Below are 27834 nucleotides of genomic sequence, written 5' to 3'. Positions count from 1 at the left end.
AAATGGATGAAAACCCACAGGGCTGGTCTTATGCATTGCTTCCAAACTTCTCTTTTGGCTTTTTGGCTTTCACTTTCTAATGTTCTAAGCATGTTATGGTTACCACAAATGGTTGCAAATGGAAAGATTTTTTTTTTTTTAATGGAGATTTCCCATGTGTCTTAGAGGAGTCTGGGCTATTCCATGATTCCTGCTGAGCCAAGGGGTCTGGCAGCTAAGGGCTGTCAGATCTGGTTGAGGTTTAATCCCCTTGCTGTGTGCTTTGGCAACATTTTTGTTGCCATAATAAAGTCTGCAGAACAGAACGTGGTCATGCCTTGGATAACAGTCCAGATAAGCATTAAGTTAGTGTGGCTGTGGATAGATGCAATCTCTCACTCTGAAAAGAGGGAAAGCAGTGAAAGGTCATTCTTTTGCTCTGGTTTACTATAAGCCCAGAAATACGTCAGCCATTTCAGGTGTGAGACATATTAACTTACAATCCTGAACGAAGTGTTTTGTGTTGAGCGCTGACTCACCAGGCTGTGAGTAAGAGTGGCTGAAATATGGACATGCATCATGCACTTCAGGTGTGCTACGGGTGTAAACAACCCACAAAACAAAGATGTTGAACATCTGAGGGAGGCACAGATGCTCTCTCTGTGAGTGTGATTCATCATTTAAGATACTCATTCCATACAGTGGCCAAAATCTGGCAGAGTATTAAGAGAAAGACTTAATCTTGGGTTGTCAAGACAACTTGAAGTATCACCGGTATTGTACTGTTGTAGTGTGCCAAATAATTTGTACTATGGCAGATTCCCTTCCTCATTGAAACGCTACATTTTTGTACTACCTCCATGCTGACATGTCTCTCTGTCTGCACACCCATCAGCTCAAGGTGTCTGCACTACCAGAAACAGAAAAGTTAGAGGTTTACAAAACAAAAGTACATATTGCTGTCACTGAATTTATTTTACTGTGGCTTAACCTATTTAATTTTCATAGTTTCCTGTGAGTCACTTCAGAGCATAATGGAAAACTTCAGCACAGCATGACTCTTCATTTGTGTGAGTGATACCAGTATGATCTTCAAATAGAGTGTATTTACTTTGGGCTAAATGCTATTGTTATCACTTTTGACTAAATGGTGAGATGGTTTTCAGAGTCTTTCATAACACTTCAAAAAGGAGATACTGAAAATGGAATTTGCTATTTCTACAGTGTTATTCTGTTCATTTACATAATCAGTATATTAAGTACTTTTTTCCTTAAAATGAAAAGCATCAAATAACTGTATTATATTCAGTTTTTCAGAATTACTCTCCTATTCCAGAGTATAAAATTCTTGTTTTATTTTCAGCTTTTCTTTCTGGATCCCAGAGTCTCTGATGCTTCCATCTCAGCTTCGCTTGGTTTTGTCATAAATACAGAAAAATTACATTTAATAGGTTGGAAGGATACCCTTACAAATCATGTGGATCAATCTCTCTTCCAGGATTGTACAAAACTTATTTAGGACAGGGACAGACACTCCCTTTGTTTCAGCTATCCATTCCATAAACTGTTCAGCTGATCAATGTTATTTAATGTAAATGAAAGTGCCTAGCAGTATATAACATACCTTCTACAAACTACTGCCTTCCAACACAGTTTAACTTCATCTTCAGTAGCATCACAGCACAGCAAAAACAATGGACTGAATAGAAGGGCTTGCATTTCACTTCTAGCATACCAAAACTGACATCTGAACAATTGTGTATAATCACAGTGAACAATAATTAAAAAAAAAACCCCAGGGCTAACAGGAGTCAACATAATTTCCACAGTAAATAGGACTTCTGGCATCATTCCAAGAAAACAAAAAGTTGAAAGGAAGTAGATTCAGGTATGTGCCCTGTCTCCACCACAGCAAGTCTGATTGCATTATAATTTGCTCAAATGCAATTTCCTAGTAATACTGATAAATTACACTGGCTTCAACTTGATGTTATGGGACTAAGTAGTGCAACATACTACTTAGTTTTTTGAAACAGAAAGAAAGAATTGAAATTCATTTATTTTCACTGAGTAATCTAGACATTTAGCTGCATTTAATTTTTGAAAATTCCACAAAAAATTGAGCCCCTTCATGATATAGCTATGCTCAGAAATAAGCCAGGTCCATTACCTGACCCTTGGCCAAGCTTTCATATCCTACAGAGAGTGGGTGCATCCAACAGAGCTGGTCCCTGAGCCATGTCTTGGCACTATGCAGAGGTGAGACAGGTGGCCCAGGCTGGAGGTGGGCTGGGGATGCTGCTGGTTGTGCTCCCTCTCTGCCAGAGGTGGAGATCAGATGGCTGAGGTTGGATGTATGACCTGCTTCTGTCAGCTTTATAAACCAGCAGTGGCAGACTTCCTTTTTTTTTATTTTTCCCCAACTTGGAATAAAATGGACTCCTTTCCAAAAGCAACTTATAAGATATTACTTCAGAATTTTAATGCTTCTATTATTTCATTTACATTTATCTGTTTGTATTTATTTATTCAGATGCAAAAATTCATTTTTATTGTTTAGAAACTTTTAATGCTCAATTTGCTGGATCTTTGAGCAACACAAACCAGTAAATTAAGGGCTTACTTTTGTTGAAGCATAAACAGAATTTAAATGGGAAAAATATCCTTGCAAAGATGCCTAATAATACTCAGAGGAGAAAAGCACAGATGTCAAACGTCTGTTGAAGGTTTAAGTGAAGGCTGCTCTAATTTTTGTTGTATCGTATTCAGGATAGTGAAGGAAAAGTAGGCTTTTTCTTATGAAACCCATCTACTTTTGTTTTGCAGCCAATAAATGTTTTTATACTGCCAAAACCATCAATATTCAGCTTTTATTACTGTGGTCTGGCAGACTCCAGTTCTGAGCTACCCTGTCACCCAAGCAGAGGAGTAAGAGAATTAAAGCCCCATTTCATTTCTGTGCACTAGCTCCCTCCATCTGGGTAAACAAGCTAAAAAACCAGCTAATGCAGCTGACATCTTGAATTATGTAATTTCTCATAACACATGCCAGAAATGCTGTTCAGCCCTGTTATACATGCAGGAATGCTGTTCAAAGCCCTGGCTTCTGGTTCAGCAGCATGATCAGCGGTACAAATGGTGCTCGGCATGCAGTGGGGATTACTGAGCTGTGCTGGGGCAGGAAGGAAGGCTCCAGAACCATTTTCCACTGCCACATCCTTCACAGACATCTGCCAGGCAGAAAGGGCAACCACAGGGACGGGGAGGCAGGTATATTGGGAGGAGATGGCTTGTGGTGAAAACCAAAGTTTAGGATCAGCACTTGGTATTTCTGTGCAACAAGAAATTTTCTGTCTGCCTTTAGGATTGCTGAAATCTGTAGATTTTTGCAAGAAAGATTTCCAAGAACCAGAATAGTTGTCACATTTCGGTTGGAAGTCCACTGGAAAAACCTGTGAATGTTAGGCTGGCAGATTCAAGGTGTTGCCGTTCAGTTCAAGGAAAAACTGAGAACTTTAAAGATATCTGTCAGCAGGGGCAGCCTGGCTGCTCAATTATTCTCAGTCCAGTGCTGGTGACAAATTTCCAACAGAATCCCTAATAGTATTTTACAGTATTACAAAAAGCTTTCTCCTTTTCTGACTGGTTAGTGGTAACCATACCATGAAATCCTCTGGGGCCATGAACAAGCCCAGCTGTCAAGCCCAGTACATGCATCAGCAGTGCACCCATGCTTCAATCAATTAAATTCTGAGTGGTGTATTTACAATACATGGAAAAATGACAGAAGACACAACATTGGTATTGGCCTGCTAACAACCCCCTGCCTTCATGATTTAACAAATCAGGAATACTTTCTTTTTTGAAATATATTCCTTATTTTATTATGTATGTTTAGTTGTGTCTAATTGCTGCCTGAATCTGTTTATAAGCTGTAGTGGTCTAGAGCAGGCACCAGGACCTGTCACTCACTGGAAAATTTGTGCTGCTACTCAGATTCCCTTGTGGGCCAATCATAGCTGGAAAGAACAACATAGAATATATCATAGAATATATTTTATTTGGTCTAAGTGTTTGGTAAGTTAGAACAGTGTCTTAAAAAATATTTCAGTTTGTGGCATGAATAAGATATCCCCTCCAAAACTGGAATTACTGCAACCAAACTGTGTCTGGGAATGATCCCTGGCCTACAACAGTGCCCAGAACTCAGCCAGGCAGTACCATATGAAACAATGAAGGTGGAAACTCTTCTCTTCAATAATAGTGAAAATTGGTGGCTTTCTTGCAGATTGCACGGCAAATAGTTCAATTTAATTAAGCCAAAAGGATTTTTGCCTATGGTTTTGTTTTATTTTGTTTTATGAAAAGGTGAATCACTATGGTAAACCATATGGTATTACCTACAAGAACAATAAATAACACTTGGTCCAAGTTTATATCCCAGGAAAAAAGATAAATTTGCTAAGCCATGAGAAATATCCAGTCAAATTCACAGAATCTGCAGATTTTAAATCAGGCTACCACTTTGAAACTTTCCTGACAAGAATATTTACAGTTTACTTATAAAATTATATATTGAAAAGGTAAAAAGGAGAGGAAAAATAATGATCTATTGGAAAACATATATAGCTACATACTTTCCTGTAGTTTTAAGATTTGCTTTAGTTCTTTAATAGGCCATATTGTAGGAAGTATGAATGGTAGTATGACTGAAAAATAACCCAGTCAAACAAAATCATCCACAATGTGTTTAGATGAGTATGATACAGTATAGCTGATACATAAAGCATTACACTGATAAAAAAGATGTAAAATGCCCAATATGTGCTACAATTATATATTTACTATTATATCTAGTATAGATATATTTTCTACTTCAGAGAAAATTCTATAATTTTCTACTTCAGAGAAAGCAATTAAATAACAAAAATTTTAATATAAACCAGTCCTTCTAGAGAAGTAAAAAACCCAGAACTTTGAACTTTTGGCATATAATAAGTATACATTTCCTTCAGTAAACATAACAAACTCCTTCAGAAGTAGAAGGTTTATTTCATGGGTGGAAGATGCCAGGTTTTCATCCAGTAACCACAGGAAACTGTAACTAAGTTAAAATGAAGCAAAAAATTTACCTTTGAAACTACAGATTTTTTTTTCCTATGGAAGCTGACCATTACTCATAAGACACAAGGAAAAATTATCCAAGTCATGACAACTTCCAGAAAGGTGTAGTAAAGCTTACTTTTGATGATCTCCCAGTGGTCTTTGCGCAATGGATTTTAATAATGACTCCGGTCTAACAGATAATTTTGGCGATGTCTTGGGGCTAGTATCAGAATCTCCACTTTCTTCATCTCCCATGGCCTTAATATAGCTCCCACTTCTCATTCTTCTGCATGGGATCTCTTCATCTTTCCCACCAGCTGGGTATCCTCCCCATTCATCCTGAGGTACCTAATGGAGACCATAAAACACACACACAGAATGTGGTTTATTCTTTCCATATGTTTAAATACTTCCTTTCCATTATTCATTTTACAAAGACAAGTGATGGACTTTTTATTCTTCAGAAACAGATGGCTTATAAAGAGATTTCTAAGAACCCTAAATAATTTTGCCATTTAACTTCAACTTCAGAGTTGGGTATTTTCAGTTTATAGATGTTAGAACCCAAGGAACAATGAAGTCATGGATTGTGAGCTGAGCTGCAATGTAGACATGCTCTAAACTGCAGGAAACAGCTTCAAATTTGCACATAGATTTTAATCTGGTAACAATAGGTTAATCAGGAATCTCAGAGCTATAACTCATTGAAAGCTGAGCACTTTGGGGTTTATTACCAGCAGTCCTTATAAGGGGCTTTCAGGGAGGTAAATGGTGTATTTCAGATAAACTAAGCCATGATCTTGGCATAAATCGATGGGGTTAGGATTTAGGGCAAACTTCTGTGGAAAAAAAGAAAAGAAAAAGTGGTCATTTGTATTTTTTCTATTTAGAAACTGCAAAATAGTTGATAGAGGCTGTAATATATCAGAAATTCAACCAGTTAAATAATATATGTGGTTGCAGGATTGCAGTTCCCTTTATGCAGTTCAAATGGATTTCCAAAAAGTAAAATCGGTAGTCAGATAATCCACAGCTGGTGGATGGAAATCTCTCCTCACCACAAATTACCAAAGAATTGAGCAGGAGTGGATTCTTCAATCCAAAGTGAAATCAGCCTTGTTTCAATGCTTATGATTAAACACAGCCTGTCTCTGCCAGTATTGTTTTTTTTGTTTTTTTTTTTAATATTTAATCTTCCGAGGTGCTGAGTCCTCTGGCTCTAATCCAGAAACACACTTATGCATTTAATTTGTTTTAAGGATATAGGCAACTCTCTGTTATGCATTATAAGGACTCATGGGTAAAAAGCAGGATGTGACAGAGTTCAACAGTGGACCAAAGCAGATGCCCTTGGCAGCATCAAATCCTTTACCAACATTATTATTCCATCTACATTAAGCAGTTTAATGTCTTTATTTACTAATATACTATAAGTCTGAAATCTCAATTAGACATATATTTCATAGTTTCTGCCAAGCAGGATGTCAAATAAAGATTTTCAAGTCAAACATTTTTGAAAGCTTCTACAGACAGAGTTCACTGTGGAGCTGAAGTAAATGCTCCCATTGGTTTCAGCAGTCTTGGAGGCTGGGTGTAAAGGATTAACATGATCTGCTTGCCATCTGTGGCCCTTTCAAGACAAATGAATTAGCCCTGCAGACCAGGTGAACAGAGCTGGGGCTTTGAGTCCTAAAATGGGATTAAGGGAGAAATGAAGTTTTTAAAGGGGGTGAACAAGTAAAAAGAGAGATATTAAATTTAAAAGCCCAAGCTTAAGACAGAAAAAAGAAAAAAAAAAGACTGAAGATGAAGTCAGATAAGAAGAGATGAAATAGATTGCACATATCAGAAATATGTTAGAGATAACTATCAGAGAAAAACTTATACAAAGCAATAGGACAGAGCATGAATCTAAGTGAAATACGGGTTACATCACTCAAAGGAACAGACTTTTCACATTACTGAGCTTTGGATGGTGAAAGGAAGCTTCAAAAATCTTCCCAAACTTGAAGCCTCTAAGTGCAATGCATCATTCTCATTTCTTTTCTCAGAACTAATATGTATAAGATTGATGTAGCAGGAATGTTTTTTATGATTCTATGATACGTGAAAGATCATTTACATGTAGTCATAGTAGTCATAGCCAGTTGCTTAAAATACTAAATATATATACATTAAATGCAGCATTTAATTTTTTAATCTACAGCTGGCAACTCTAACAGCTGTAAAAATCTGAATTAGAGAGCTATTTTATTACTTGATATCATACAAACATACTCTTATTTTTAAATAGTCTGTATTAAATGCATGTCAGCATGGCTAAAGCCAAAATCCAAATGCCTAAAAAGCAGTTACTGGCATCTACATAGGCTCACTACAAGGTGTGCTGTTAAATTTTCACTACTCAAGCTGAATTATCATGTCTTAATATTATTTTCTAAAAAAATGCCCTCACAACTTTTTCATAGAATGATTATTTAGTCTTCAAACTTCTTTCCTTCATTTCACTTCAAAGATAATTAAATAGAAATTTTAAAAAGACATTGATCAATAACCTTTTACTTACTCGAATGCAGAAAATTATTACTTTCTCAACATTATTTTGTCTGAAATTCCATGTTCAAATAACTAGATAAGGACTGGATTTAAATGAGTACAACACAGGCTTATTTGTTGATTGATGTTGCAATCTCATTTTAAAAGATAGGAATGACTGATTTTGTGCATTAAAGTATCTAAAAAAATTAAACTTCTTCACTGTGATAAGGACAAACCTTACAGTTATGTGTATTACTGTTTCTGCTGATTGAATTTCTTTTGCTGTCTGTATTCATCAATTTTATGAATTCACATAACAGCTAAAGACCAAAGCTAAAAACTGAAGTCCTGCTCCATTTATGATGTGGTACACAAGGCAACAAGAATCCCTTTCTAATCAGACCAATTAATTGTCTATCACAGAAGCATTTATGGTTGTTACAACATTATTCACAATTAAAATATCTGGGGTTTGGGGTTTTTTTGGGGTTTTGGGGGGGTTTTGTTTTTTTTTTTCTCTTAAGCCATTCAAAGGAGCACAATACAATGAGTGCAGTGAAAATCCTATGGAACCTGGTGAGGAAGCTTGACCATGTGTTTTCTCAGAAGGTTTCAACCAGGGCTTTGGAGAACAGCTAGAGTCTTTTTGCCATCTTCAAAATAAAAAATAAAGAACATTGTTTTTCCTCATGGACTGAGAATAGAAGCAAAATTTGAGTCCCAGGTCAGCCTAGTTCTTTATTTACTTGAGCTGATAGGTTAAGTACTTGGAAACATTTTTCCAAATCCAGGCTACCTCAAACCCCAACACAGCTTTAAAGAAAAGCAAAAGCATTATATAAGTGCAGGAAAGATTTTTATTTTGAGATATTAACAAAAACATTTAACATCATGTATGAGGGTGATTAAATATACATCTTCCAAAATATGGAAAGGGCTTTGCAACTTGCAGAAATTCTACCTTACAATAGTTACCAGCCCCTGAAATTCCCATCTGCAGGGCTTGCAGCTGCTAATTGGGAATAATTACCCTAATTATCTACTTACATACAGTGATGAGTGCTGATATTTATAATGTCTAAAAAGGCCTTCCTTCTGTTCTAGATGTTAACATGAATCCTTGTATATGCAGTTTCTATCCACAGAGGAGTTCTAGTGCATATTACCATATGAATTTCCTTTTGCAAGAACAACTGGCTGACAAGGTCTGGCTGCTGATCTGGTTACAGCTCTCACAGAGAATGATGAGTCTCCTTCATAAGTATCATTCCCTGTTGCTGTTAGGAGCACCAGATTTAGAAAATTTGACAACTTTCAATTGTCCATCTACTGATTCATTTTGACATCTTACATTAATCACCTAGGGTAGATTTTAATAAAGAACTTGATACCTAACACTTACTACAGGTTATGAAGCTGAACTGAGGGTGAATTCCAGAACCTTAGGAAGGATCCTAAATTCCCCATGAAGGAGAGTTAGTTCCTGCAAAGTAACATAAAGAAGGTCCATCTAGTTAGCAATCAGAATGTAAAGCACGAAGAAAAATCTCAGATAGTTCTCCTTTCTTGGACTTACTCTATCTGATTACAGGCAGCAGGAAGGCCTTCTGTTATTTCCCTGTCAGATCCTAAAATCATCTTCTGAAGAAAAAAGGTGGGGTTTTTTTGGTTGTTTGTTGTTTTTTTGGTTTTTTGGGTTTTTTTCCGAAGTACTGTAGCCTTATTCTTTCCTTCTATGATGAAACAGCTCTGGAAGACTTTCTTGGTCAGCTTCTAATCAATGATGTTTGGAGAGATCTCCTCCTCTTTTTGTGACTCCCAGCCTTTTTATGAAGCCCTTACAGATTTCCTGGGGAGGGCTGGTTAGGAGAGAGGGACTCCATTAACATAAAAGGGTTTGATGCAGCTTTGTGATCAGGGATTTACCTGAAGAGCTTAGATACAGCCCCTAGGCCAAAAACTCTCACGAATTTTATGTAAAAGAGTGTTTGGATAGAACTTTTACAGCCCCTTAACAAAGCAAGAAGCACCTTTGCTCCAAAATGATGAACATCCTGCTGCTCAGAATGCAATTCATGGGACTGAGAAGATGGTGTTCGACCTTCTATAGCCTACAGAAGAAACCGAATTGTCATCTTCACAGTGGGTGTTCTAGAAGCTTTGTTACTATAAAAACAAAATTCCTTGCTTTAGAGAAACTGTTGCTATCCTTGTTCCTTTTTAGTAGTTCCTGTGTTAAAATACCCCTTGCTACTAACTTTCAGAGCTAGCTTTAAAATTTCTAAAGCTAACTTTTAGATAGTTAAGAGTGTCACATAACCAGTTAATGGCTACAAAACTTATGATTTCTAAATTTTATTCTAAATCTTATTTCTATCTCCATTTTATAGAAACAATACATATTTATGTGAGTAGAATTCTTATGTTCTTATTTTTCTTCCTTTATTATTTTATATGTTTTACGCTGTGTTGTGCTTTGATTAAAATGGCCCAGGCTGCCCAGGTAAGCAGCTGAGTCACCATCCCTGGATGTATTTAAAAGCTGTGTAGATGTGGTGCTTAGGGACATGGTTTAGTGGTGCACTGGGCAGTGCTGAGTTAACAGCTGGACTCAATGGCCTAAAGATAATTTCCAATCTAAATGGTTCTATGTTTCTATTCTTCCTGTTGGGTGCACTGATTGTGCTCAGACCAGATTTGACAGAAGAAGGATTTTGGACCCTTAACTGGACTTCAGCTGTACGTCTGTCCCCTGATTATCAGGAAGGAAAAACCAGCACGTTGTCAAGGAAAACAGGGATGGATTTAACAAAACTACAGAAAAAAATAGAAATTGTGGAATTACTGAGGCTGGAAGGGACTCTGGAGGTCTCTAGTCAAGTCTTCTGCTTGAAGTATGGTCAGGTACAGCAAATTGCCCAGAACTGCTACAAAAATGGTGAAAGACCTTCAGGGGAAGCTGTGTGAGGAGGGGCTGAGGTCTGTTCAGCCTGGAGGGGACTGAGGGAAGACCTCACTGCAGTTACAGCTCCTTGGGAGGGGAGGAGGAGGGGCAGACCCTGATCTCTGCTCTGAGGTGACAGTGACAGGACCTGAGGGAATGGCCTGAAGCTGTGTCAGGGGAGGTTTAGGTTGGATATCAGGGAAAGGTTCTTCACCCAGAGGGTGTTTGGGTACTGGAACAGGCTCTGCAGGGAAGTGGTCACAGCACCGAGCCTGACAGAGTTCAAGGAGCATTTGGACAGTGCCCTTGGACACATGGTGTGACTCTTGGGGATGGTGCTGTGCAGGGGCAGGAGCTGGACTCAGTGATCCTTGTGGGTCCCTTCCAACTCAGGATATTCAGTGATAATTTGACTATGTCCAGCTGGGTTTAGAATATTTCAAAAGACTCCACAACCTCTCTAGACAACCTGTTCCAATGTTTGACTAGACTGAGGGGAAAAAGCTTTTCCTTATTCCTTATGAGAAATAGGCAATCTAGGCCCCCTAAAACTAATTCTAGGAGTGTGAACATCTAATCTTGTATCTAGGCAATACTGATGACAAAACTGGAAGAAACAAATAAATGTTCATTCTCTGGACTTTGACCATTGTTAATTTGATTTTTTTTTTTAGTTTATTTCAGTTTAGGGTTTAGCGAAAACAGTCAAAATGGCAACAGCCATTGATATTTCAAAATAAAGCAGCTCCTGTTGTTCCATCCACTTCTATGGCATTTGCTCACAGCTCCCAGAATTTTAAAGTTGTTCCACAGCTAAACTGCTGATCTGCTTAAAAGTGCTGATTACTTAACTATCTGAAATGAAACTCTTCTAAATAAAGGGCTTCAGCTGAGGGAGATGACTATCACTTCTTCATAATTCTCATTCCCAAAGGTTAAAGTGAGGATTACCTACCTCATAGGAGTCCTGTGAAATTTTATTAGCATGCAGATATAAAATTAATGGAAATATTGATTTTCACCTAAATCTTATTTTAGTAATACAATTTTCACATTTTGGTAGAAGCAGAAGCTGTCTGCACATGAAATTAGACTCTACATGATGTGAAGAAGGATAAGATATGAAACATTCTGTTGGAGACACATAATTTTTGTAATTTTATGCTTTCTCAGCCTGGTCAAGAAGATGACACAATCTGAAATGCAGGTAAGAGGTTTTCTCCTAGATCATGTCTTCAAGAGGCTCAGAAAAGCAGCCTTTGTGGACAGCTGCAAGTAGATGAAAGTAAATGACAATCTTGCAGAGCGGACAGAGATGATTTTTTACACTAGCAGAAAGTTTCCTTGATGCTGCAGTGGGAGATGGGAGCTGGACTTCTGTGTTTTCAACAATTTCACTCAAGAAGGAACACCAAAGCAATTACAAGAATATTTTTCTGAGGTTAATGGCACTAAGACATTCCCTTATTTACTGGCTGTGGACTTTAGACCCTGTTGCTCAGGATTTTTGCAGGAAAGAAGAGTGTAGTATCTGAAAAGAGAAGTTTGTTTCCTCAATAACTAATCTTGTGTCTACAACTCACCACAATTCTCAGTGCACATTTTTGACTAGTTTCTTCTGTGTGGCTTTTTTTTTTCCATGTGCTGATTCATTGTGCAAGCAACATGAATTATGCAATGAAGTAATTGAAAAGTCTCTACAAAACCTACCAGAGACTCCTCCTCACCACTAACAATGTCATCCTTCATAATTAGCTTTAATTTTCACATGCCACCCTCTACTCCTTGAACTTCTTGACAGCTCAGAAGCACAGAGAGTTCTTGCAGCATTCCCAAAGGTGTGTTGATAATGTCCATCAAGGCAGGAGCTAATTTGAGAAAACAAGAGTTATCTTTCCAGCCATTCTCTCCAGGCTTTGCTCTGAACAGCCATAGTGTTACAGAAAAGGAAGGAAATAATGTAGATCCCAAACAACACATGCTTTACATTGGGTTGAAAATAACTTGACTTCAGGAATTTGGGATTTGTTAATCATCTGGACACCCATGCAGACCACAAACATACTATTCCAGCTGGGAGATGTTCAAAGAGGAAAATCGTTGTCAACATTATTTATTGCCTAATTTTATTCTCTCATGTGGAGTTCCAAGCAAACTGTACTAAGCAGTTCTTGAAGGAAAGATTTCTGTCCAGCGTACTAAAATTGCTTCTTTGTTTTCTGAACTGTGCTTTTTCCAGTTTAATCATATTTTAAAACTCATATCTCACAAACTATTTAAAACAAAATTCAAAAAAATAACAAACAAAAAAACCCAAAACCAGCAACAACAACAAAAAAGAACCAGGACTATGTTTCCCAACTGGTTCTTCAGCAACTATGTGAGTCATAATTCCAGGATGGCTAAATACCGCAATTGGTGTGAGGACTTTGTGGCTTTGTTTATACTATTTGGATGAAAGTGGGCCAAATTCCTGCCCCATTACCTTCTCTGCTCACATTGATGGCAGAGATCCTTACAGTTCAGCCACCTGGAAGTCCTCTGCTGTGTTGTTGGGTCTCTCTGGGACACTCAGCACTCTGCTGTTTTGACACGGTGGAGCAAGGTTCAGTCAGATGGCAGTCATGGGCTTGTCCACCCTGTGGGTGATTTTAGCCTGCTAAGCTCACTGAGATCTTGTGCCAGAGCTTTATTACAAGGTGAACTTGGACTGAAGGGAGGGCTTGGCCTCTGCTTATATGAGAACCTGTTTATAGTCTCTCAATCTAAGGGACAAAACCAGCACAGTTTCAACCGAGACACCTGCGTTTCCACTGGCTGTGTGTTTCCTTTGCTATGTGATCAAGGACCTTGCTTTGTGGTCAGCTCAAGCCACTTTAAAATTATATTACCATTAACTTCACTGGGGCAGGTTTTCCTTAAGCAATATTCAGCTTTTCAAGCAATGCTAGTAATGGTCATATGACCTAGAGTGCTACCTGAAAATAACCCTAACAAGAGTAATAAGGATGAGTAAAGGTAACAGTTCAGCTGAGCTGGTGAGTTGGTACAAATCACTGTGCTGCTGCACACCCAAAAGAACTTGGGAGAGAGAAGGATGCAAATGGTTTGGTGGCTGCCTTGGGGCTGGGCAAACACAGGTCACTAAAGACCCCCTGTCTTGCCTGGAGGTCTCTGCCCTGCAGCACTTCACCCCCATGATGTGGAGCAACCTTCACCTCTGAAAAAGTGTGGCTACCAGGAACACAGCCTGGCCTGTGCTTAGTACTGAACCAAGAGCACTCAGGAGGGAATTTAGGAAAAAATTGGCAAGCTTGGATGGAAAAAATGCCTGAGACCTGCTGAGCCATGTAACAGTACTGAGGATCAGAATGCAGTGCCAAGGAAACCGTCCTGACAGCATGTAATTTGATAGAATAGATGTAGCATAAGGTAGCAATTATTGTACTAAAGGAAATTCACAGAAACATCAAAGATCATAACTTGGAACCTTGCATGAGGGCCAAAAGCAGCTTTTCTGCCAAGGAAGGGAGTTTGCACCCAGAGTTTGTTTTCCTATATCTTTGTCTTTTTGGGCCAGCTCATAGTTGCATTTTCCTTTAAATCTTTTTCTATAAATTGAATTAAATGCAAATTCTGCTGAAACCAAGCATCAAAAGGCCAAAGACCTAAAGAGAATTGCAGCCTGTCTCTTACTACAGGTGAAAGGGAGCCTGGAATACACCTGCCAGCTGGGCTGCCTGGCTGACAGGCAGCAGGTGAGGCCCAGGGAACCACAACATCAGCAACTGAAGCTGACTACAAGTTTTTCTGAGCTGGGCAAGATCCCACAGATTATTCAAGGTTACAGAAGTATAAAGTAAGAGAAAAAAAATGTCCCTAAAAAGAAGAAAAGGAGAGGTGCTCCCAAGAGACTTAGAATGCACAGCACCTCTGAAATCACAGGGACTGAGGAGCGAGGTCTCCAGTGCTGCAGAGCTATCACAAGGCTGAACCTAAGGATGAACCTCAAAGGCAGCATATGCAGGGCTGACTCAGAAAGTGGCCTGTGGTAAACAGCATCTTATTTAATGAAGCAAGAAATTATATAACTTTTTTTTAAGTTTGTTACAGATCTACTACTGAAAAACCAGAACATGTCTTTAAAACATAAATATTTTAAAGGCTATTTAACAGCTGTATTTGCCTCTCATCAATTTTTTTTTATTTTAACCGAAGATTGACATAATGTTTTGAATGGTTAAGTCCAGATGACTGCAACTATCTGGCTTCCAGAGCAAAATGAGTATTTTTCTCCTGTCTATCTACTGTGTAATGCTTAATTATCTTCATACTTTTTAAAAAAGTGTTTCCCTACCAAAGCACCAGGAAACTTGTCCATATGGACAATGAGCTATTTAAACACATTTGCAATTCTACTCTAAAAAACAAACTTTAAGCACAGCATTGTAAGATGGCCAAACCCAGGGAAAAAACCAAAAAACAAAGCAACATTTGTGAATACTTCCCCATTTTTATGGTCAAATTCTTGCAGGAAGAATGGCATGGACTGCTCTAGAGAGGAGCAAGCCTGCAGCCCCAAGTGCAGTCTCCTTCGACAGATGGCTTGAGTGTATATTACAGTAAGTTATCCTGCATGAAAACTTCTTCAGAACCAGTGACACCTTTGAGTAACAACTGCAAAGGTCAGCCTTCAGATTCAGTGAAGTGAACATTGAGAAGCAATTTGGCAGCACGTTTCTAACATCATAAAGGAGGACAACTCCCCCTGATTAAAGGGCAGTGGGATCACGGCCTCCTTTTTCTACTCATAGCTTTGACATTTCCACAGTAATAGGGACATGTTCTGGCAGCTTTAAGAAAATACTAACTCTGAAATCTTTCTACTCTTGTTTGGAAAAAAGTGTCAGTAATTCATTTTATCCAATATGAGGATCCTAGTACATGGTCATGGAAGCAGTGCCCTGTATCACTGATTAACACAGTAATTCAAGATACCAGTGATTTAAGACAGCTCTTAGGTCAGAGCTTTGCTTTACAGTATCATTGATTGAATGTATTTCCCCCTTGGGAGGGGTATTTAGGTATTCTAGGATTTGTGATACACAAAGCCATCAGTATTTTGTAAATACAGGAAGGTGTAAGATTTATTGCTCCTTTTTATTTAATGCTCCACAAGATGTTGCAGGCTGACATTAACACTGTGAATGGACTGTAGGGCAAAAAACTGTCCCTTCATTTCCCTTATTGTTTGGGCACTACCTGTTTGTCTTGCACACCTCCACTGCTGACTGGGAGGGCATAGGGGTGGCTGAGACATCCTTGTAGAAAACCAAATGGTACAGCATTTGTCCATGCTGATCTAGGATGCAGACTGCCCTGTTACCCTACTGTCTGTACTAGCTTTTCCTGCTGTGGAAACAACCCAGTTAATTCTGCAGCGGTGGCTGGTCATAAATCATTGTGAAGGCAGCGTGGGTGAGAGTGATTTGGATGAGAGTATCAAAACTCTGCTAGCTCTGGCTAGCTCCACAGTGTGCATTCACTGCTAGAGGATTGGATGGAGTTTCTGTAGCTCATGCACAGGTTTTATGTCAAGCAAGCACATACAATCTAGTTTCACAAAGATGAAGTGCTGAGAAAAGTGCATTGAGTTCAAATCCCTCCTTGCAAACTAGGGGGAGAGTACAAAGCAGCCGTGTGCCTCACAAGGGCAGTGGTTTCATTTGTGGGAATCTGTGCTGCCACCAGCAGAGTTTCTGAGAAAATGTAACTGAGGGCTTAAGGCCTATTTATCCATTAACTTGTCCTCAAAGGTTTTCTCCATGTAGCCTTAACTTAAACTAGCAAAGAGCCTTGTTGAAACTGCTGCTTTTTTCTTTTTCTTCCTACAAGAGACCAACTGTGCTTTTCTTTCATTCTGCAGAGTACACAGCTGACATTATTATCCCCATGCTTAGCAGTGCCTGTGCTGTAACTGATGACGCTGGTACTTAACTGCACTGGGAAGACAGGAGTGGATTGAAGCCATTTTTAGAACAACATGCTATTTCCTTTTTTAGTGCTGACTCATTCACTGTACCTTGTGGTATGTTTACCCCAATTGCTTGCTGCTTTGGAGGCTGTTGGATGAGGAAGGAATATTAATCAGTGACACATAGCACTGTGCTCCAGAACTACAGTCATGGTGAGTGTGATGCCCTTGCCTATCTTTTGGCTCTATTATAGGAATGATTCCTCTTTAACTAGCATTCAAAGTTATTTCAGTTTTGGAAATTGCAAGTGACTCTTTTGTGCACATCCTTTCTGCACAGTTATCTAGTTCATATCCTTTTTTTTTTTGCTGTTAAAAATCTTTGCTCCTTGCTAGTACTCATATCAGAATGGAATTAATCAAAGTCATTGCACTGTACACATGTGAACCCTAATTAGCCAAAACAGCTGATGAAGACAGAGGAGATCTCACAGCTCATTTATCTTCTTCTTAACATATTTTATATTAAAATTAAAATGACTTGGAAAACAGTAGCAGCCACTATGGCTAAAACTAGACAAAGTGTGCATTATTGCACGTGTGTTCTATTTGGGCTATTTTGCTGCTGAGTGAGGTGGCAAAGTGTTTGATGCTCAGAAATGCACTGGATTGCTCAATTTGTCTGCATCCAAAACGGAAATTAAAGGCCCATACATGATAACTGCAGCTCAAGATATGGTCTGATAAAATATTCACAAGATATGGTGTGATAATGCTGTTAGTGCACAGTTACAAACTGTAGCCCTCTGCTCTTGAGGTGATAATTGGTCACCTGATTGACATTACAGCCCTCCCAAATGAGCTTCTCACTCTTCCCCTCTCCCTTGTTCCTGTGTGTTCCCATCACTTCCACTGCAGAAGGAGTGAGGCAAATCTGATCTGGGTTTTAAATGACAGAAATAATCACTATTTTTTACAGCTTTATTTCAACTAATTTAGCTCTCTCAAACCATCCACTTTAGGACTAGATGACCACCCATGCTTGAAAAAGGCATGTTGACTGAATCACCTCTGACTTACAGCACCACACTCCAGTCCAAGGAGATGCCTTAGCTGCAAGGACTCTGTGAGGAGAAGGAAGTGCAAAACCCTAAAAGAGGAGCCAGAGATTAAGCTTGGAGATTTATCAGGTTAAAGAAATACTTGCTTTCAACTCTAGGACATGACTGAAGCATATAAAGAGCAGACAACTTCAAAATCCCTTGTCTTATCTCCTTTTTCCAGGCATTTGTTAATTTGCTAGTAGCTTCCTTCTTAGAAAGAAAATTCCTATACTCACTCTTCAGAATTTCAGTTTGAAGGAAAAGAAGCTCAGTAATTATGACAGAAGACAAAGTGGAAGCTCAGAAACATAAGGCAGTAAACAAAGTCTCAAGCACAGGTCTGAGACTGCCATGGTCTTTCAGCTTGAGATTCTGCATATCAAAAGTCTCAGTGGAAAACAGAAGTAGAAATATTTCATGCAGATACTGAAAAAAATAAGAGGAAGAAGGCCAATAGATAGAAAAGTGAGATGGGCTACTGAGAAACCTCATATAACTAGGTGGTAGAGCAAAAGTAGAAAAAAGGTAGTAGAACAAACAAAAAAATTTGATAATAATATATAAATATAGATGTTCATTTTTTGTTTTTCAGAGGTATGCTTACATATTTGTGTATTCATTGAAGGACTGTAATCTCACAGTCCTTTTTTATTTTAAAAAGAATTAAAAATATATAGCTAACATCAGTCAGGACAAATGTATTTAAAACCACTTTAAAAACAGAGACCCTGTGAAAGGCCTTGGGGTTTTATGCTAATCTGTTCACTTGTGCACCTCAGGGAAATCTGCTGCTGCACATCAACTTCATAATCCTTGAATTCTCATTGCCATCTACTTTTGAGCAAGGCAGCCAAATCTCCTGGGTAGGGATTCTGACATGTTTCTCTACTTTTCTCAGTTTCTGAACCTAATGATTATATTTATCCAATCATTATTCAGTGCTGCTGCTTACACTGCCATCAGAAAAGTTAAATATCCCTCCTCAGTTTTGCAGATAAAGCAACTGAAGTGTTCAGAGATTAAAAAATTACATTTCCTGGGTCAGAGAGAAAGTTCCTGGAAGAGGCAATAATGGGACATATTTCTGGTCTTAATGATTACATTGTGACGGCCCAACATTCCTCAATGCAGAAGTTTTGAAATCAAGCATTTAGTTATGACATTGGCAGAATGGAATCCCTCAAATTTTTGCTGACCTTGGGCAGTGAATAAGCCAGCCCCTCAGTCTGAAGGACATCTGTGCTCTGAATGGCATATTCTGATATGATGAAACATATGTTTTATTTAAATATTTTATAATGAGAATATTTCTGTTATAGCATTCCATGTATTATTGCTTTGAACACAGGTGTAGATTCCTTGTGGTAGTAACTGAGCACTTAAGTCGTAACACATTTCCATTATAGGATCCCTGTGAACAGGGAATGGGTACTGTCCCATTTTTAAAGGGTCTTAAAAACAAAGATCACAAAGTCTCTGTGCAGCAAAAATTTGAATTCACATCTCCTAGATTTTAAGCTGGATAAGCCTTTCTAATTATTGAATGAAAATTCCTTTCTGTAGTAATTCTAATTCACAAAATGCATAAAAAATGTCTGTAAAGAAGTGTGCTTTTCCAACCCTTAGGCATGTCACTGGGCTTGATCTAAAGCTTAGTGATAACCAAGTTAGTTTGTGAGCTCAGTCTTTCACATTCACTTGAGGATGCTGATAAAAGTTGGGAGTGAGGAGAAGGCAAATGAAAATTAAAAATTGATAGCTTCTGCATCAACTGAGATGTAGGAGATGGGGGATGGGGAAGAAGAAACAGTGAAATGTGATTCAGAAGGAAAGCACTAAACCCAAAAGAGGTATAGAGGAACCAGAGTTTTCAGGGTAGAAGTATGTAATGGGAAGGAAAAATCTAATCATTTCTAAACTTCTCTGTAATGTCACAGCTGTATGCATGGTTTTAGAACACAGACAGAATGGAAGTCTCTGCACATGACGCACTTCCAGTTCTGGCGCGTTGAGTTAGATCAAAAACTTCCAGGGAAGTGCAGTCTATTTTACATACATGAGAATGTACTTGGATATGATAAAATACCACAGCTGTCAGTCTAGATTGGAATCAATTTGCATGGCAATGCTCCGGGGGCTGCAATTTATTTTCCTTTCTCTGCAATCAGAAACTTTCCCAGTTTCAGTAGGGAAGATTGATCCTGGATGTCTGCATATGCATTTGAAAAGATCTGGCTCTTCCAGTGTGACTCATCACTATTGGATACCTATAGCTCTGAGAGGAGAGAGTTCTGCACAGAAGTACAGTCATTTCTGCAGGGCCCAGAGAAACTGAAAATCTCATAATACATAGATCTGGACTAGAGATTTCCCCATGTTAATGTGAGAATTGGTGAAGTTCTGGAGAAAGAGGAGTTTCTTAGGAAGAAATAGAAGAGAACGTACTCAGAACAACATGGGCTTTGCAGGCCATACTTAGTATAAAATATTAAAGGAATAATTGTATACTACTTTTTTTTCTGGTGACAAAGCTAGCTGAAGAAGTTATCCTCTGATGTACTCTCTCTGCTCTGCACTCACTAGAGCTCTCTGTATAATCTGATGTGCTTATGTCACTTGTGATGGGACTGTGCTGGACGTAGGCCAGGTAAATTATACAAATGTCCAAAAATAGTATTTTGGAAAGTATTCTTTAAGTGTATGTCACTTTATGATCCAGATCATTTTTCAGCATGGTAAATAGTTACATTTAGCATGATTTTGGAGTGGCAAATGGCATCAAGAAGGAGGTATTAAAATTTAAATATAGGAGAAAGTGAGAGCTTCTTTGCTGTTGCAAGACAGGACACGTGCAGAACACCACCAAAACCAGTCTGAGGCCCAGGCCTGAAATATCTCTCTCCCTGAGGTACCCATGCATCTTTTAACACAGATGTTATAGTATGGCTTCAAAAGAAGCTCAGTTCAATAGGATCCTGGGTGATCCAGTCATTAAAAAGAAATACGTGGGTGATCATCACCACAACAAAGCAATTTGGTACACCAGCAAATCCATTCATCTGTTACTTACAAAAACATGGAGAGAAGGAATAAAAAACCACAAAAATAGGATTCCCCACAGCCTGTTTTTAAAATCACCCATTCATGGATGTATTTGAAACACTCTTTCTAGCTCTCAGACTGCTGAGAGTACTGCTCCCTTTTTAGTGTGATATATATATTTCATCAAGGTGTTCTGTATGAATTCCAAAGATAAAAACACCTCTACTGACCTGAAACAAATTTATATCACACCCGTTTTATAGTTTTTATTCTGTGGTCTATAAACAAAGACAAAAGCCAGATTTCTCACTTTAATGGAATATCTGCTACCTGCATTAGGAGAGCCATACAGAAATTCTTTGAGAGGTACCTTTGTATATTTTTTTACAATGACTATGGCATATATTGCGATGCTCTTTCCATTAAAAATCTCAAGAAAATCTTCCTCTTACCTGAAGGTAATGGCACGGCCTCAAAGAAGGTTTGATTTCCTGATGAACCAGAGGCTTATCTAAGTTCAGTGATGATTTGCGATAAGCTTCTTTAGCCTGACTTACTGTAAGCGTGGACCAAGAACTCCTTTTCATGTATTTACTATCAGGGGTCATTGGTAGCCCTTCACAAGCCGAACACTTCACATCATTGTTACTTTTGGAAGTCTTCAATGAGAGATCCCCAAAATGCCCCTGGAGTGCCTCAGGATAGCAGTGGGATATATGATCTGCATGGTGCCTATTTACCACGCTAGGGGTTCGGTAAGTGCTATCGCTGTCCAAATTATCATCAGAGCTCCACCAGCTACTCATTCCAGATTTATGCTTGCCTTCTGGTTTTCGCTCCTTACTTTTACTCCTTTTGCTATGCTTGGAATGGTGACCGTGATGATGATCGTCCCCTCGACTGTCTCCCTTTGTTCCATTAACATTGCCCTTGGATGATCCTTCCAGAGAATGAGATTTAGTAAAAAGTTTCTGGACGGAATGAACGAGATGGCGAATCCTCCCCGGGCTCTCACTGCGCTGTTCCGCAGCTGTTGAGGTCCTCTGGTACTGTAAAGTATGAAACCCATCCCGGTGAAGAGGAAGCTGTTTCTCAAACTGGTCCAAAAGGTTTGCAGGAATACGGTTAATCTTGGGGTTACCGTGAGACATGGCGCAGTCGTCTCTGGAGTCGTAATGTGAGCTGTAGTGCATTCTGGGGAAAGTGCTACTTGACATGTGATCGCCCATTACCATGGGCATCATCATGCACTCAGAATGGATGGAGCTGCGGGGCGAGCAACGGTGGTGGTCCAGCGGGCAACTCTCCGTGGGGCTGAGAAGATACGACGGCCTTGGCTCCTGCCCATGGTGGATAAGGTCGTGGGTATGTTCACAATCTTCAGGGGATGCTAAGCCACAAGTATGAGCTGAACATAACTGTGGTTGATTGCGACTACCAGATAATCCTTTCATATTCCTCGGAGCAGGAGAGTATCTTTCTTCATTGAAGTGCTGAGAAGGCGACCATGAGTACTGCTGGTCTGTCATGAGAACACATAAAACCTGCGTTATGTGTCTGATTAAAAGATTAATTTGAAAATTCTAAGTATATTGAAAAACCAAACATTTTTTCTCTATGACCTTGGTGGAAAGTCTCACCATTCATGAAATTTCTTCTACTATTTAAAAACTAATTAAAACTGTTCACTATGAATAAATTATGGGGAGAATACAGCCTCCTTTCTCTTTGCAAAATTGTGGGCCAGTAATTCTAGATGCTATGAAGCTCTTCATTGTGTAAATTTACTCAAATTTAATGCATACATTCAAGTATTCAGTTTATTGCTTAATATTTATAGCTCATATGTCAAGCTTTGTGACTAATCATTTAAGTTACGTGGGTCTAGTTTCTATTTTGGCAGTTTCACTGTTGGATATATTAAATGTATCCTTTCTCTATGGAGTAATTTTTGTACCATAAATTGAACTTCATTTTCTTCAATGAATCTCAGCTTCAGGATCCTAAGTTCACTCTTCATAAGTATAAATGATAAACAGCAAAAAGAAAAAAAATATGAACGTCCTGAAATGAAGCTGATTTTTTGTATTGCTAAACAATTTATCAATAAAAACTTTGTATGACCACACTACAAAATATTTACTTAGTCACTCTAAGTTATTCCTAAAAAGCCCCCAAATATGTTTAGGTACAAGCTATGGGGTTTTATATACTTGATTGTTTGCTCTTATGAATCATGTGCTCCAAGTTGTGGTTATTATGCAAGCGTGATTGCTAAATAAGAGTAGCTTGTTAGCAAAGATTTTGATACTTAAGCCTTTGATATCTTTTTCTCTCATGCAATTTCTTGCAGCTGTCAAATGTTACAAACAGAAAATTAAAAACAACCCCAGAAATACTTCAATTTGATTTTCCCATTCACTTTCCCTCTTCAATTTCAGCTTATTTAAGAAACAATTCAATAGCAGACAAAGAGATAAGATGCAAGATAATCCTTTAGAGGATAAGACAGATGTGTAAGTGTTTATACAACCCACTTAGCACAGCCTTTCTGCAAATTTGCTCTAAAAATCTAAATAATCTTGCACAGGTGGTTGCAGGAAGTTGCAGGTCTCAACCAAAATGGAAACTAGAGAATATTTATTAACTGGACACTTGAAACCAGGTTTTAGAGATAACACAGTAATTGACAGCACTTGGAAGAGTTTCTAACCATATGACAAAGCTCTCCTAAATCATATTTCCATTGCTGGTGAAAACTTAATGCCTGGATATGGTAATGAAACAGATCAATACTCATATCTCTCTTAATTTATTCAACTAATATGTGTTATATCATGATACCTTAACCTAAATGCTGTGTATTTCCTACTGTGGGAGATGTTTTGATAATTTTATTACACCCTAATTTCTACAGAGTTGCACACAATGTTTTAAAATGAATTCAGCATTAAACTAATAAACAGTGAAGTATTCTTCAGCCTAGGCATAATGATGCCACACTGAAGTCAAAGATGTATAAATGCCACCTCCATACTTTATCATGGCATCAAACTGATGGGTCTGTGCATGTATCCTTTTCTGCTTCTTGTTTTCCTGTCTGTTTTTTTTACTTAATTCTTGGCTATTATTACATTAAAACAAAATCTTATTACAGCTGATTGCCCAGTCTGTTGTCCTACTTAGGTTATAATACCTTGCATAAATGCAGTTACAGGAAGGAAATATAACTGTTTCTCTGAAATGACGTAATTTTGATTATATACAGATGTGGCAGTAAATTATGACAGTGCTTTGGAATTCAGCCACATAAAGTAGTCATGTATTAAGTGGTACTTTACCCAGGATACTACCAAGCCTTATCAGGGGAATGATAATGGACCATGTGCTGAATGTGCTGAATTCACTTAGTCTGTACTTCCCATAAAGGGTTCCCAAAGCACCTGACAGAGTTTGCTACTGTAGTTCTTACAAACCCATGAGATTAGATAGACTGAAGAAGTTTTTTTTGCAATGAGGGTGGTAAAACACTGGAAGAGGTTAATCTCATCAAAGATGTCCCTGCCCATTACAGGGAGGTTGGTTTAGATGACCTTTGAATGTGCCTTCCAACCCAAGGAAGGTACTGTTCTCCTTTTACAGAAACAGGGAGCTGCAATATAGGAAATATTTTCCAAAGTGCTTGTGGATTTTCTGATATTAATATTCAGAGAAGTGTGAGCCAGAGGGAGGTGGAAGGAAACTCTTCTGTCACTCTAACAACATGATGACAGTCAACACCAAGCCTTTTCACCACAATCTTGCCCCTCTATGAATGAATATAACTTGTACTATGCCTCACCAGTGTATTTAGAGAAAAAAAAGGGGCACAGCAGAAATCCAGAATGAAAGAAAGAGAATAAGAAACTAATGTTGAAGGAGTTCTTGAGCATGGAATTGCTAGTCCCTGGTGATTTGTTTAGGCCTCATGTAACATCAAACAGAACCCAGAAGGCTTCAAATATTTTTGTCCTGTTACATCCCTAGGAATATGAGAGGTGATGATTTGACTGCACGGCAATGGATAATCAAACAACAGCTTTTCTGTCCCTCATGGCTCCCTGTGATTCCAGCTCATTTTAAAACTACAGAAAAATACCATTTTCTGTATGTTGCTTTCACATAGCATGCTTTCATATAGCATTTTATGTGCTACATGGAATGTCTGAATTATTTTTGTTTGAAACACGGTAGCTAGAAACTGCTATAGGCATTTATTAAGCGCAATCAAAATAATTAAAACAGGAATTAAGAAGTAGATGTTTTCCAGAAGTAATTGCCCCCTCTTAACTCTGTCATAGAGAGTAACTAAAACTAGGTAAACTCCCAAATTACTTACATGTGCATCATTTAAATTTATCACTCTAATTAGGTTTGTCAATCTAGGATATCAGACTTGTTCTTTATCCCAGATACAACTAGTTTTTCATACAAATATTTTGAAAAATCTTCATAATTTTGAAATACAATATATAAATTTATCAAGTAATTTGTGCTTTGTACTATTCAGTCAACTTTCTTCAGGAGACTGAAGTGCTTGAAGAAACCATGGAGCTGTGGCTGAATGAATTACTGTGTGGTACCAGAGCAGTGTAATTGCCCATGTGCTAGCTCTTACCTTGCCAAGAAAAATGCCCTAGCTTAAAATTCAATTAAGCTAACATGCTTTCCTAGAATTTGCAGGGGGCTAAAAGTATGTCTATGGTCAATGACCACAACACAGCTGATTAATAAAAATTCATAAAGCTACAACAACTTTTTTCGCAATCCTTTCAAAAGAAATTTAATATTTTTGGATTAATTAAATAGTTTCATATTTGATAGATCAGATAATGGCAAATTGGACTGAAGTTTTAGTCTATAACTTGAAGTTTGGCTTTTTTTTTTACAGCAGCTCTTATGTTTGCTCCAGATAATCACTCTAAAAACATAAAATGCCACCATCAGAACTAAAGAGCTAAAGGGAGACAGAAGAACAAATAACCCAAAGCAGAAAAAGAGATAAAGGAATAGGAACAGAGAAAAATATAATATGAGAGCCTAGGAATGGCTTTTTTTAGATTTCATCAGAGCAGAATGGAATCTTCCAACTAACTTCAATGGATAGTCAGATAATATTTAAAGACTGGGGTTGGGGGTGGACCTAGAACAAGACAAGGGCTGTTATATCAGAGAATCCAGTAATTCCAAAACCCTGAAAATCCCTTAAAGCTCTTCTTTTTCAGAGACTGCTTTACAGATATGTCAACCTTTAACCTCTGCAGATGGAAGGATTTCTGCATCCCTTCCTATCTCTTTCAAATGTTTCCCCTTTTGCCATGCTGTGTACTGCTTTTTTTTTCTCCTGTTTTCAGTTCTGGACTTTTTGAGAGTTGTTCTCTTGCTCCAAGCAGATGTTGGTTTGCCTGTGTTTGGGGTATGGCCACTATTTTTAGATCATCCAAGATTTTTCCTTGAGCTAGGCAGTATCAAGGAGAGAAAGATAGGTTCAAAGACCAAGAATAATATTTAAAATGATGAATAATAATTGGTATTAATGTTTTAGGTTAGAAGGCTGAAACCCTCTATGTAATGAAACATTAGAGCAGTGCATTTCTAGCGTCCCTGGAACACTGCTCTTGGCTAAAGAGAATCAATAGAAAAACACAGAAACTTCTCTGACATTCAAAAAGAGTGCTTGTCTCCACAAATCTTTTTGTGTGTTGCATATTAGAAGTAAGCTTTCAGGGTGTGATAATACTCTCTGGAACTATGAAATGATGCCTGATTTTTTTTCTTACTTTTCTTTCTATTGCAAAATTAATTTAAATAGATTTAACTGTGCTGTTTTCATTGGAGAAGGAACTGTTCTTCTGCTTAGGAAAAAGCACTACTCAAAAGAGATACCTAATCTAGCTTTTAAAAAGAGGTAGTAGACAAAAACAGGTTGCTGCATCTTGCTGTTTCACATGGCTGAATTAGTGATGAAATGCATTATGAAAAATGTATCCTCACAGCTTAACCTATAACTAATAAAAAATTAAATATTGGGAAAATAGGCTTATTAATTAACCAAGTAGACATCAAACATGAAAATGCATAATTAAACGTTTTAGCTGGAAAAATATCTGTCCAAGGTTTGCATTAAGTAGTACTATATGAGTACTGTTTCCTCATTAACTTGTTACAGTATTTTTCTCCATTCTATACTAGCCTCGAAAATGAATATTTACAGGGATTGAGAAGAGTGACTAATCGGCCAGGAAGAAGTCCTGAAATGCAAATGCCTTAAGCTTCTGCTATGGTCTCATGAGATTTCCAACCTATTTATGTAGCACAACATCTGGTATAAAATTTACATAAAATTGCAAAGACTGAGTGACCATCTTCCAGATTTAGAAGATGACTTGTATTTTTGGTGATGTGTGTGCTCTTCATGCAGTGTATTGACCTTTCTGTGAATTCCTACATAACTACTCAGGCTGCTTACTTGAAATATTGAACATTGAGTGGCATCCCCTCAGAGACAAAGTTTATTGATTCTTGTAGCACTGTTGCAACAGGGTACTTTATGCCCTCAGTGTCTCTGCACAGCCAAAGGAAAGAAGTAGGTGGTTCTGAGGACCTACAGCCAAGCACCAAAATGCCCAAAGCTGTCAAACAGCACATGGGCTACATGTGGATGCTTGGTTTGTTCTGACATATAAACCTGAAAATCAAATACTTCTCTGCTCAGAATGCTGGGCACTGTTGGCAGGCATGTATGGCTGTTGCCACCAGCAGTGTAAATGGAGCTGAAGGCTGTGCCCTGCCCATACAGTTCAGCTGTTGCCATCACAGTTTCATACTAGGGAGATAGGAACTGATGTGTAGGTATGATTTCAGGAACAATACCAGCCAAAGATCCTGACAAATACACAGTCTGGGTGTGGTTTTATTTTTTGAGTGATAAACTGGCATGATTCTTCTGAAGCCTGAACTGCATGTCCAAAAATGACAGATGAATACTACCCTTCATGTACATGTTTGTCTTTGCTGACTATGGCAAAAACTATGGCTGACAAGGTCCAGTGCAGAAACCTGCATCAAAAATGCATAAGTTTAGGTGGTCTGAGGCACATGGATACTTC

General features: G+C 38.3%; 1 protein-coding gene across 1 annotated transcript in view; it reads right to left on the bottom strand.

Annotated features, from left to right (window-relative positions):
• The window catches only part of DLGAP2 (DLG associated protein 2), a gene marked incomplete at its 3' end in the record, with an annotated part of 444743 nt that overhangs the window by 58687 nt on the left and 358222 nt on the right, over window positions 1-27834 (bottom strand). The window contains exons 5-6 of the mRNA XM_084202322.1: window positions 21139-22208; window positions 5222-5433 (exon numbers count right to left, since the gene is read on the bottom strand). Coding sequence (XP_084058448.1) covers window positions 5222-5433; window positions 21139-22208 — 1282 coding nt within the window. The remainder of the gene's footprint in view (window positions 1-5221; window positions 5434-21138; window positions 22209-27834) is intronic.

Source organism: Fringilla coelebs, assembly GCF_963513975.1.
Source record: "Fringilla coelebs genome assembly, chromosome: 3".
NCBI classification, from domain to species: Eukaryota; Metazoa; Chordata; class Aves; order Passeriformes; family Fringillidae; genus Fringilla; species Fringilla coelebs.
The sequence above is the reverse complement of the archived record's forward strand: the minus strand, read 5'-3'. Positions and strand labels throughout refer to the sequence as shown.